The sequence below is a fragment of the Octodon degus genome, unplaced genomic scaffold (genome assembly GCF_000260255.1).
Source record: "Octodon degus isolate 3935 unplaced genomic scaffold, OctDeg1.0 scaffold00016, whole genome shotgun sequence".
Taxonomy (NCBI): domain Eukaryota; kingdom Metazoa; phylum Chordata; class Mammalia; order Rodentia; family Octodontidae; genus Octodon; species Octodon degus.
Genome location: NW_004524592.1, coordinates 24,661,687 through 24,674,271, shown reverse-complemented (window position 1 = coordinate 24,674,271; position 12,585 = coordinate 24,661,687). Strand labels below are relative to the sequence as shown.

The 12,585-nt window shown below is 41.1% G+C and overlaps 1 protein-coding gene across 4 annotated transcripts in view; it reads left to right on the top strand.

Annotated features, from left to right (window-relative positions):
* Npnt (nephronectin) overlaps positions 1 to 12,585 on the top strand; it is an 81,400-nt gene that overhangs the window by 42,832 nt on the left and 25,983 nt on the right. For 2 of the 4 annotated variants that reach the window (XM_004626771.2, XM_023709995.1), the window contains 3 exons: positions 1,555 to 1,647; positions 7,471 to 7,563; positions 11,636 to 11,755. In XM_004626771.2, the coding sequence (XP_004626828.1) occupies positions 1,555 to 1,647; positions 7,471 to 7,563; positions 11,636 to 11,755 (306 nt within the window). The remainder of the gene's footprint in view (positions 1 to 1,554; positions 1,648 to 7,470; positions 7,564 to 11,635; positions 11,756 to 12,585) is intronic. The other 2 variants (XM_023709998.1, XM_023709996.1) reach the window with 1 other exon arrangement.

The following is a 12,585-nucleotide window of genomic DNA, read 5'->3' as shown; positions in this document are numbered from 1 at the left end:
CCACGGTGAACTTTAAAGAGACTCCATGTGATATCACTCGTAGCGCATGACTGCTGCTCTCTTTTCCAGTGTCTTCTGTCTTGTAATGAAAGCATCCTGAGTAACCACTAGCTCGCCCTGGTCTGTTTGTTCTGTGACCCCTTCAGGCTTCATAGTCCTCGTGCTTCAATATCCAATGCGAGCCTTGCCTGTGAGGCTTTCTGTATAGGTCTGAATGTATTTGCTTGTGTGGTGGTCCTCACATTTCAGATCTATCTGTCACCTGCTTTGCTCAGTCATAAACTTTACCTTGCATTAAAAACACCTGGGTGTTTTGCCTCTTCGTCTAGACCGTAGGCCCCCTGGAACCAGGAACAGTGCTGCATTACTTCCCTTTTGTCTTGGTGTATCTGGTCCAGCATTGTGGACATGCCAGGCGCAGTGTGGAGCAAGCCGTCTAAGTGTTGGCACCCTGGTCTTTTTGGGTGGGTAGTCTGTATTTAGGATATTTAGCAGCATCCCTGTCCTCTGTCCACCTAGAGCCAGTAGCACTCCTGCACATGTGTCAGCCAGAGGGGCTCAGGACATTGTCACATATGCCAGATGGGCTGAAGAGCCCAAACTGAGAACCATGGGCATGACCAGAACAAATTCCACTCACACTGGGAAAAGACCCCGAGTGGTGAGTTACAGCATTTGGAGCTCTCAGGCAAATGGAGCAATGCTGATGGGAGAGAGTAAAGATTACATTGTGAGCTTGACCCAGTCTGCCATAGAATGGCTGTTATAGCCTCAAGGACAATGATAATATACTTTAGTGTTGAGAAAGACCAGGATGCTGGTGCTAGCCTCAAGTTCAACTATCAAAATATTGTCTTAGATTAGTTTTCTTTTCTTTTCTAAATGTATTTGGTACAGGGTCTCACTACGCAGCTCAGACTTGTAGTGATCCTCCTGTTTTCAGCCTCCCCAGTGCTGGGATTAAAGGTATGCGCCACTGTGCCTGGATTTGGCTGGCTCAGTGTGCCCAGGAATGGAGCTGGTGTGACGTGTGGTGCCAGGATTGAACCCCGGTCTCTGTGCTTGCCTAAGCAGGTGCTTGGTCCACTGAGCTATCTTGCTGGGCCTTCTTGATTATGATTCATTTGAAATAATTTCATGCTTAGATGATCATTGCTGATAAAATAAGTACTTTATTACTTAATTTGTCTGGATTTTATATGTACCTAGTATCTTTGGACTAAGAACTACTTTTTTGAATTGCATTTGAGACGAGGTGAAGTTACTGATGTGCGTTATTGTAAAGCTATAGACAAATGTCAGTGATGACTCTGTTGAATCTTGCCCTCAAGTTTAGAAAAATTCACAGCCCCAAATATTACAAACACACACATATACACACATATGTGGGAACTGTAAGTGTATATGATTATCTACAGGAAACAATGATTTTGCTCTTTTCTGCCTCTTTTAAGTTCTTTGTTTTTGTAAATCACCACACTGTTCCATCACATAGTGCTGTATACTTGTTGTGTAGCTGATCTAAAAATAATGCACAATTCTGTCTTTTCTCAGCTGTGTGCCACCCACAGTGCAAGCATGGCGAATGTGTCGGGCCAAACAAGTGCAAGTGTCACCCTGGATATGTCGGGAAAACCTGCAATCAAGGTAGGGCCAGCCACTGCCCCCAGGCTAGATTATCAGCCATCCTCCCTGCGTGAGGAAGTGGCCATTTTGCTGATGGACAAAAGAATAATGATGACTCTTACAATTTTGGTGAATCTTACAGGTTTTTTGCCTTAAAGGATGATTAAGCTAATTAAAACGTGTTTTGAAGAGAGAATCACTGTCAATAGTGTAGAAGGGTAACATCTTGTTCTTCTATTAGCCGAGGGGAGGGAGGCCATGTGCACACCGTGAGCACCCTTATGCCCCCACTATACCCCCTTGGTCTCCAGAGCCACTATGGTAGGGTGTAATGCTTGAAATTTGAAGGTCCCTTCTAGCTCTGAGCCATTTGATCATGTCGAAGCCTCTCTTCCTTCAGCTTTGAGCTGGATTAAAAATATCAGTGTCAGTTGCTTATAAACACAAATGTCATTCTGACAGTGTCCCATAATAGAACTTACATATTTAAAATCTGTTTTTACCCTAACTCTGGGAGATGATATAAATAACATTTATTCCACTTCTTATTTGAAGAGATTGAAGCTGAGAGGGTATTACATGTCTTACCCAAGTTCACAGAAATACCTAGTTAAAAAGTTAGTATGTTAGGTTGGGCTATTGCCTCTGTAACCCATATTATTTCTGCTTCATTGGTTTTGGATGATAGAGCTGCTGTGATCTTCAGATTCTACCCAAAAAGCTGAATTAGGTGTGTCTTCTTAGTTAATCTTAGCTAAAGTTTGCAGTTAAAAAGCTACAATTAAAGTTCAGGCTAGATTTACTAAAAAAAGAAAAAGGCAGTGTATTTGTTGATAGTTCTTACAGTAATACTTACTCCCTCTCATTTTAAATGTCACATGAAATATGCATGTCACATCACACCATCCCATGCCCACCTGACAGACTTCACCCGATGCAGACGCGGTGGTGTTGACACAGACAGTAGCTGATATTTATTCCAGGCACTCCTTGAGGGCTGTCTTACCAGTTCGAGTCATGGTCACGGGTTTTGCAGTTACCCAGAGCACAGATGATGAGCATGTACATGGTGAAATCCACTCTAATGAAATGTGCCCAATGGTAGCAGGGCTCCTGTCCTGAAGCACATTCTTGGATGATCAGCATAACTAATACATGACTTTTCCAAGGCTCCCTTTTGACCTTCTGATACTTTTTTATAACCTTGGGATTTACCAGACACACTTGGGTAATCCTTTTCGAACAAGTAGTATTTTTATGATCATGGCTGAATCTTTGAACAGCTCATCTGACTTTCCTTTCCCAGCCCCCTGAGTTCACAGGTAGCAGCCTGCTATCTTCTGGTTATTGAGTCATCAGTGTTCATCACAGGGTCTGAGTGCTCTTCTTTTAATGTGAGAATCATAACCTCTGCAGTTTCTTTTTTTCCCATAATTTTATTGAGAGACATATAGCAAAGAGACAGTTTCAAATCAAATTGGTACAACAGTTTCAATAATTAATACATTGCATACTCTCTTCCTAGTGGTTATTTGCTGTAAAAGATGCAGACATGATATCCTATTTATAAACACTATTAGAACAAATCTCTCTATTCATTAAGAGAATGTAACTATAAATCTATCCTAACCATTTTGAATACACAGATACAAAATGGACATTCATCTGTATCCCCTTTTTCGTTTAGTTCTGTTACTTGAATATTATAGGTGTGTTAACTCAGCAAAATATTCTAAAAGAGTACAGTAGTCCATAATAGTATTGGGTCTTCCGCTTGACTGGCAGTGTCAGAAATTGTTGACCTGAGTCCCCTACAGCTCAACATAACACCATGGCTTTACTTCTTACACTTCGTTTTTATACTTTTCTGCTGGATGGTTAAGACCAAGATAAAGCAAGACCTATGCAACAAGAGTTGTAGCTTTTGGATCTGATAAGGTCAGTGAAATCCTCTCAGGATTTATCCTGAGACCCTGTACCTCAGATTGTAGATCCTTTGTCAGTGTCAGCCATGTAGATGAGTCATGGCCATTGCTTGGCCAATGTGCTCTCTGTGAAAGCCTGAGAGAATGCTTTCTCTCCATGTGACTCTCCTTAGGCATACTCTACGTCATCGATCACTTTCCTCTTTGGCCCCATAATCTCCTTGATCAGAAAATTTGGGACACTACTGAGTTACATGATGTTACAGTACAAGTTCTCATATGTCCTGAGTCTTAATTGACCTTGGAAGGCTAGGGCCAAAATGTTGGCTTTCCTTGTGGCCTTCCTTTTTCTCTAATTTTGGTCTGCAAACTTAGGTTGTTAACCCTCCAGAAGAGAAGCTTATTGTTATTATCATATAACCTGGGCTGCCAAGCTTAACCTGACTATCTGTCTGAATATCAAACATCTTAGACATAACATGAAACAGGTATTTTTCATCAAGTATTGATATGTTGAACTTTAAGTCCCTACAGAATATGATGAAAAAACATTTAAAAAATTAAAATATATTTTAAAAATAGGCATAAAGAATTGTATAATTCTTATGTTTGCACATAAGTCCAGAAATCTCACCATATACAACCTTGAAGCAGGACAGTCCCACAATATTCCTTTTCCTGTCTCCTGCCTTCATTCACCACCCTCTTCTTTTTGAACAGTCATCTATCTGAGAGACATCATGGCAGCAACTGGCATGTCATGACAAGCAGCCTGTATTGATAACTCAAAGCCTTTATATTTAAGTGGATGCCACTTGAAGATATACTCATAAGTGAAATAAACCAGACACACAATGTGTAAATATCATATAGTTTCCCTAGTATAAGAACTCAAAAGAAGAAATACAAATAGAAAGGCATAATACAACTAAAAGGAAAGCAAGAACTTAAGTACTAGCCAATGAAATGAGAGCAAGGAGAAGAGCTAGGAAACATGACAGGGGCAAGCCATACAGTTATATGTAGAAGATGGGCAAGGCAATGATCCTGAGAATCTTCAGAAGGTTTTTGAATCAAGCAGTTAACTGGAATGATTCTCACCCTGACTAACTATATATACAGACACCTGTGAACTAAGCAACTGCACTGAAGATGGCAATTTGTAATAGTAGCTTCATGCTTGGAGTGCAGTTTCTTTAACATGTCAACACTGTAAAACTTCATCGTCTGAATGCCAGGAATTTACATAAAGAAGACTATTTAAAAAGAAGCTATTTCTGAGATGGCAGAGAAGTTCACTTAAATTTATCCACAGGTGCTGCATCAATTTTATTCCTTCAAAGACATTAAAACTATTATTGCAAAAAAGTTCCATTCCTGAGCATCTCTGATTTCCAGGAAGCCAGTTACCATATACTTTTTCCTGTAATGCATACCTAGTTTTTAAAAGAGAATGGGAAAATGCTGAGTTAAAATCTTGCTGTCCAGAGCCATATTTCTTAGGAAAGAGAAGATTTGTAATGGTGAAATGGATTCTACACCTGCAAAAATAGCACCGACCCTCACAATGTAATTTCAAGCCCAATCTTGAAAATAAAACTCTAGAGTAAATGCATGTGTTTTAGTCATTTCTTGCCTTGCTCTTATAAAATGAGCAAAAAGATAGTTGAGACACATTCTTGATTCCTGCTGTCAGCAAGGCCCTGTGTTTTGTCTCTGATCTCTGGGCTCCTGAAGGCTGTGAGTGGCCTCTACATGCTCTGTGCATAGTAAATATTTGCTAAATAAATGATTGATTGATATTATGGTTTGTGGTTCTAAATGCTGTGGGAACTTGAAAGGGTTCCCTGGAGTTGTCTGATGCCACCGCTTAGGTGGTCTCTTATTCCATGGATCCAGAGCCCACCAGATTGAGAGAGGCTGGAAGGGAGGTGTGGGAAGTGTGAGGACTGCCCGAGAGCCCTCCACCCTTGGAGAACAAACTGTCCACACGAGATGCCTCTGCCTAGGCCCATGTGCCTTCATAGAGGAGCAAGTACATCTCAAACAGGGGCAGTCAAACCAGTTTCTTTTTTTCTGAAGGAGAGAAATGTCAAGAAGTAAATTTAAAAGCATTTTACAGACCCAGAAATTAGTGATTGGTTAAAAGTAGGTTTAGTCTGAGGCAAGTATTGGCTAAGAAGTTTGCTTTGAGTTATAAACTTTAAAGAACCTCCCCCTGGGGACTTGCTTGGTGGAATAAAGGGCGGGAGTGTGACCCACATTAAAGGGGCCATCTGGGAGCAGGCATTTAGCCAGGAAAGCGGCACTTGAAAGCTGGCTTCGATTAGCAGTCTTGTCCCCGCTGGGGTCACTCTTCCCTCTGGGTCATTATCTGGATTTGCTGTCCAAGATCAGACAGGAAGTCATAGTTTGGGACTGGTCACGAACCTACAGCACCTTGTGTACAATGTGAGACCTAACCTAGATGCTGCCCACATTTGCTTTGATCGATTGCCTGCCCGCACCGCACATTCCCTGGCAGTTTTACTTATGTGTATATTTTCCTTCTCAAGTCTGTCCATATGCACCTCCCTTCTTCCCCCCCCCATACAAAACCCAAAACTATTAAGAGAATTATCTCTTTTTTTTTTTTTAGAAATGGAAGACATTCTTTTGAGTTCATAGTGCATTTTAATTTTAGAAGAAATGATTTATAAATATCAGTCATTAATATTTTGTCCTGATTTATGTCTCTTAATGATGAATTCCTCATCCCAAGAAAAGAATTTGTATTTTGTAGCATAGAACCAGACATTAAGTTTGTAGTAGTTACACTTGAAAGTGGATTGCTTTATTAAGCATCACGTAATGTTCCCTACAGTCTTACTTTTTGAGAGAAATATGGCTTCCACCCCAGAAATGAATGTATTTTGATTTGAATGTTTAACCAATTGTTAAAACAATATGAGGCTGACATTTGGCTTTACTCTGAGTTGCATCTATGATGTAACATGTTACAAAGGTAAGGTATTACTTTTCCTGTTGTTGAGACACAGTGCCTGATCCTCACAAGTTGAAGGATAAGAAGGTTCATCTGGCTCACGGTTCACGAGGTTCAGTCCAGAGAAAGCTGCTCTAGGCAGGAAGGGCATGGGGGAAGGCTCTGAGGGGAGAGCTGCTCACCTCGCAGCAGCTGGAGGCAGAGAGACAAGGGAGGGGCTTTCCACCGTGGCCTCAGGAACCTGCCCCTTGTGACCAGGCTGCACCTCTGCACATGTGCAACTTTGAGGGCCAGTTTAGATCTAAACCATAATAGCTAATATTGGCAACCATGTTTTTGTGTAAAGCTTTCATGTTTGTTTTAATTAAGCGTGACCTAAACGTGGCATACATGCTTAACTTCTGAGTGAAGACATTACTGAGCTAACATGTTACTATTTAAATAATATCTCCATGGAAATCATAAATTTGCACATACTCTCTGTACATTTTAAACTGTTGTTATATAACAACATTGCATGAAAAAGGTCTTAATTTGGTAATTTCATACTTTAATACCCCTAAACAGAGTAGGTTGAGTGTATCTATATTTTTGTAATTTTTTTTGTTTTTTTTTTCTCTTCTGTTGCTGATTAAAATCATGGTTTTAAAAATCACCCTTTATGTTTTAGTGTTTTTAAAAATTAGTATGAGAATGCTGCATTGCTAATTTATAACATGCATATTGCCTTCGGGAAGCAAGATGATACAAGTTTTTAGGAAAATAAAATTTAAAAGACGGCAGAACTAGAAATTGTTCTTTTGTGAAGTAGCTAAAGAATTCTTTTTAAATTTCATCAACTTTGTGTAATCGTTTAATATATACCTGTGAAGATTTTTAGAACTAAAAACAATACGAGCTCACAGCTGACTCTTGTTACCTCCTTCCGGTGTGAAGACGGCCTCTCCTACCCGGCTCCTCCTGACCAAGGCAGTGAGCAGCCTCCTTTCCAACCCCCGGATCATCAAGCCACCAGTTTACCTTCACAGGGTGAGCGCACATTGTCAAGGTGGCCTGCTCTGTCCTTGCACGGCTTCCTGCCGCTGTGTCACATCTTGCGAATGTGCTGGAGTCCGGCCAGGAGTATGCAACCTTCGGCCCGAGCACGTGGAGCCCATGGCAGGAATTGTCCTCTGCTGCTCCTTCTCTGTGTCCCAAAACGTGGGGCCCTCGCTGTCCTTTTACTGTATTAATATCATTGCTTCTCTTCTCTTTTCTGGATTTTAAAATGTTTCCCAAAAGTCAGATAGCAAATAGCCTTAGTTTTCCTATGTAGGTCAAGTTAGGAACTTGGCAGCAACTGAATTGGGGTTTGGAAGCCTCTTGCCAGGTGGCTTTTAGTGAGTGAATCTCCCTCTCTCCACTGTCTCCTGGAGATGTAGGTTGTTAGGTTCACCTAGGAATTGCCCTGCACACTGGCTTTTTTCTTGCACTGTACATTTTGCAGCTTCAGAAAGCATAAATTCTGCTTCCGTTGACTGTGAGCAGGTCGTGTACTGTGCTTGGGTCTCAGCCAACCAATCAGTCTTGATGTAACAGTAGCCCCTGCCCTGTTTGCCTATGAACTTGGTATGAAAATAGGATCACTGAAAAAATCTTAACATCCTCATTGTGCTGGAAAGTTGTGCACAACAGTAATGTTGTTGGATAACTTCACTGTTCTGAGAGATTTTGTTCCTTACCCACTCAGAGGTTTAGGAACTTAGCATGACTGCAAGAAAATAGTTTTTAAGTAATTATTGTCTCTGCTGATAAGGAATGTGGCATGTTTGAATATCTTCCTGTAATTTAGTCAGTTGAAGATCCGGAGGTTGATACATTAGCATCTGCTTGCCTGTGACCTCACTCTCATCAGATAAATTTTGAAAACCTATGTTCCTGAAACGCTGCCCTAAGGGGAGTCAAATGCATTAACATGAATGCGACGATTCTGAAGGCCCCACTGAGCTCTCTCACTCAGCGAATCTCCTCTCCTGTCTTCAAACTGGCTTGCAACGTCTGCATGCGGATCATCTCCGAGCCCCCTCCCCCGAAGTGCAGCCCTAAAGCTGTGCAGCTTGCATCGCTCTGGCGCAGCACCTCCTCCCTGCTCTCTCCTCCCCACCCAGTGCCCAGGTCCACCCACCCACTGCTAAATGCTCTTCTCGTGCTAATGCTCCTGGAGAATTGTGTACTTTACATTTAAAGCATTTGAATGTAAGTGGACTAATTATAAACCGCTGATAGGACATGATAGAACTCATTACATTTTTATTGTAAATTTTACCTGATAATTTATATTTTCTTGCACACTTCCAGAGAAACATCAAGGTTGAAGCAAATTCAAAATGAAAATACTAATGTTGGGGCCAGGGAGATGGCTCAGTTGAATAAGCGCTTACCTGGCAAGCGCAAGGGCCTGAGTTCAATCCCTCGGTCCACCAAAGAAACAAACAACAACAACAACAACAACAACAACAACAACAAAAAACCCACTAATGTTTTATTTCCTGGTTTTTCTTAACAATCTTTAAGATCTGAGATAGTGTGGACCAAGGAGACTTCTCATAGTCTTTATTTTGAATTTCTAATAATAACAGTGTCATTTATCAATTATGTCAATATCAATTTTGATTAACAAGTTATGATAATGAATATGGCATTTATTGGAAGCAGTGCATAGTGATTTGATTTTTAAAGCTTTGGATCAATACAAAACATAAGGTAGCACAATTCTGGACTAGAAACTTTCAAGAGCACTGAGAAGCAGGAACGTCCTTCCCAGGATGCCAGCAACATTTCATCTTTTGAGGCTTTTTTTTTCTTTCATTTATTGAGAAAGAAATTAGGATTGAGGCTTCTACCTCAGCAGAATCTGCTGTGCATCCCGCACTGATAAACCCTGGTGAGGAGGGTGCTGTGGACCTGTGTTTTATGTCTGAGGTGGTCTGTAAGGCCTTATGCAAGTGAGGCAGTGATGGCCCCCTGGGGTTAGTAACCCAGCCACCTGCTGGGTAATGTCACGGAGTTCCTCAATAGCTGTGACAGTACATCTTTCTCAGATTGCTTTCTGTAGACTTGGGTGCCGTGTGCCACAGGACCAACAGGTGAAACAGCCAGGACAAGGTTCTGCATCTGCCATGGAATGCTGTGTGTTGTCTTACTTTTCCATATTGTTTTACAGAGTGATTCCCAGATTTCTCTGGAATTAGTTTATGGTTTTTATTTCCTTTTGGTTCATGATTCCTACCCTCACAATCCTCTCCCACGGGGAGTGAAGGATGAATTCGTTTTGTGGCAGGCTGGCTGTGGGGATGCCCTGCAGCCAGAAGTTGAAGGGCTGCCCTGCAGCCTCCACTTCAGACCAGGCCACACCCAGGCAGATTTCCAAGTTTATGCACTGCTCCCAAGCTCCTCCTCACTTAGGAGCCCCTGGAGGTGGGAACCTTGGGCCTAGCCCACAAGAGTTTCTGTGGCTCTCTAAAAATAGGGACTCTTAATGCTTTGAAAAAAAAATCTTATCAATACCCCTATACTATTGTTTTCTAGTGCTGTTTAGTTTTTACTGAAGAAAGAATATTCAAAACACAAAACTTTTTCTTGTAGTGTACTAAAATTTAAATATATTTGGTATAGTATCAGTCTGGGATATATCTGTGCGGAGTGTAACTCTGCATGAGCTAGGAATGACAACTCCTCTTAGAGGTTGAGAGAGAAGATTCCTTGGCTTGGGTTTTCAATAAGTATTCAAGTGCAAGGAGGAAGAATGGAGAAAGGGGAATTTCTTTGTCAGTCATTCCTCCTTATCTTTTATTTTGTTTCAGTAAAGACAGAAATCAACCTTTTCATAGTATCATCTGCAGAGCACCTTCTATGAGGAACACTTTTTCTTTTGAAATATTGTTTTGAAAACCCTTGGCCAAGCAAGAAATAATAAAGTAGCATATTGTGGAAGGTGTAGGAAGGAACAGTGGTGTTTGCTTTATTTATTATGGCCTTTCTCAGCATTACACAGTTGAGGACCTGCTTAGGTTTTTGTTATGAATAGAAAACAAAACAAGTTGAGAAGACAGTAAGATGTGAAAATATTCTTAGTTACAGTAATTATTTGATGATTTAAAAAATAGCTTGGTAATTAAATGGAGCACATAGATTCCTAATAGGTGAGCAGATTTGAAAAATAGCTAGCTAGATATATTATTCACATTTAGTATTCAGTACATAGATTAACAGCTAATTAAATTATGCTAATCAGGTACATAAACATGTGGTCACATTTCTTCCTAATGAAGTCTATTTAATGGGCATCCTGTTTCCATGTTTGGATGTTATTATGTGTTTTATGTCACTTGAGGCAGTTTTCAACTTGGAAAACTTTCATAATGTGGGTTTCGTTAATTTATTTCATCTTGATATTTAAACCAATAAACGTAAAATGCATAACGATCGTGCATTATGTTCTGTCCATTAGCATTTCCATATGCCCCTCTTCCCTGCTGAAAGGATAAAAATATACTGGCGGAAGGCTTTTTCAAAGTTTTCTGACTTGAGTGCATTACTAAAGTAGGAAACTGAATTTTCTTCTTTGATCTGAGATCAATCTAGACTCTACCCAAAAAAACAAGCCACACTAACGTTCAGTCTAGTTCATGTAATTCTTATCTTCTGAAAGTACGGTTGTCATTTGGGAAGGTCAAACAGTCAGATGTTTTTAAAATTCGTATTCTTCCCAGTCATTTAAAAGGTGCTTTGTGTATGCTCACACCACGTCTTCTGGAAACACAGAAGCCCTGAACCTGTTGGCAGTCAGCCGAGAGGTGATGTTGGACCCTGCCCACGAAGAGTGGGGTTCCTGGAATGTATGCAGGCCATTCATACAGACCCATGGGAGCCAAGGCCACTCCTGGCGGCCACAGGTGGACACCCATTGAAAGCACTCATCTCCGGTGTCTGTGACAATCGTGTGCACCACATATCTCTACCTACTTTTCTCCCTCAGGTTTCAGTAACAAGAAGCTTTCAGCGTTTTGTGTGAGTGCCGAGGTTTGTGACTTTCTTTCCTTTTCCACTGCCCTCTTTCCAGACCTGAACGAGTGTGGCCTGAAGCCACGGCCTTGCAAGCACCGCTGCATGAACACTCTCGGCAGCTACAAGTGCTACTGCCTCAGTGGTCACATGCCAATGCCCGACGGCTCCTGCGCAAGTATGGCAAGAATCCCAGCTGTCGCCTGAGTGCTGTCACTTGTGTGCCTTGTGGAAGTGGCCTGTCGGCCTCCTCTCCAGGGCGTGTGCATGTGTTCAAGTGTGTCTTCCAGGAGCAGAAATCAAAAGGAGAGAGGCTCATTTTGCTTTATTTTTGGCAGTGCTAGGGTTTGAACCTAGTGTTTTCCTTTGCATGGACCTATATCCCTACATCCCCACTTGGATGTTTATTTTTAAAATCTTGAGTCAAGCACTCTCTGTCACAGAGTGCCAGGGTACTGTTTCCTGGCTCAGTCCCAGAGTGTGGGGTCACAGGTATGCACCGCCGCAGCTGAGAGCTGCTCACTTCAGATGTGTGACGTTCTCTTACTATGGACGCTAGTGCTGATTTGGAAATAGAACTTAAGACAATCGTAACACTGAGGACATTTCCTAAGTGTTTTTTCCCAACATTTTCATTCCTTTCATTGGGCTCAAAAGAACTAATTCAGGTAGAAGAAAGAACATTAGTGATTATTTGACTGCTGTTCAGAGAAAATATGTCAGGTCTGTTGAGTGATTATAAATAGTTCGTAAATGCCTTCTCACTTCATTAATAACCTGAAGGCTAGACTTTTTTAATTGTCTAAAATTGTTCTATTGAAAAAAGTAAAACATAAGCAGCTATAATGTCAAAAAAGATTTCATGTCTATCTTTGTAAGAAAGAAATGGCTGGTTTCCCTGATGTCCTCTGTGTGTTCATAAAAGACACTGCCCTGAAATTCTCGGCAGACTGAACATCCAATTGATATTAAGCAACTAATAACTTGACTTTTATTTTTACCAAATTA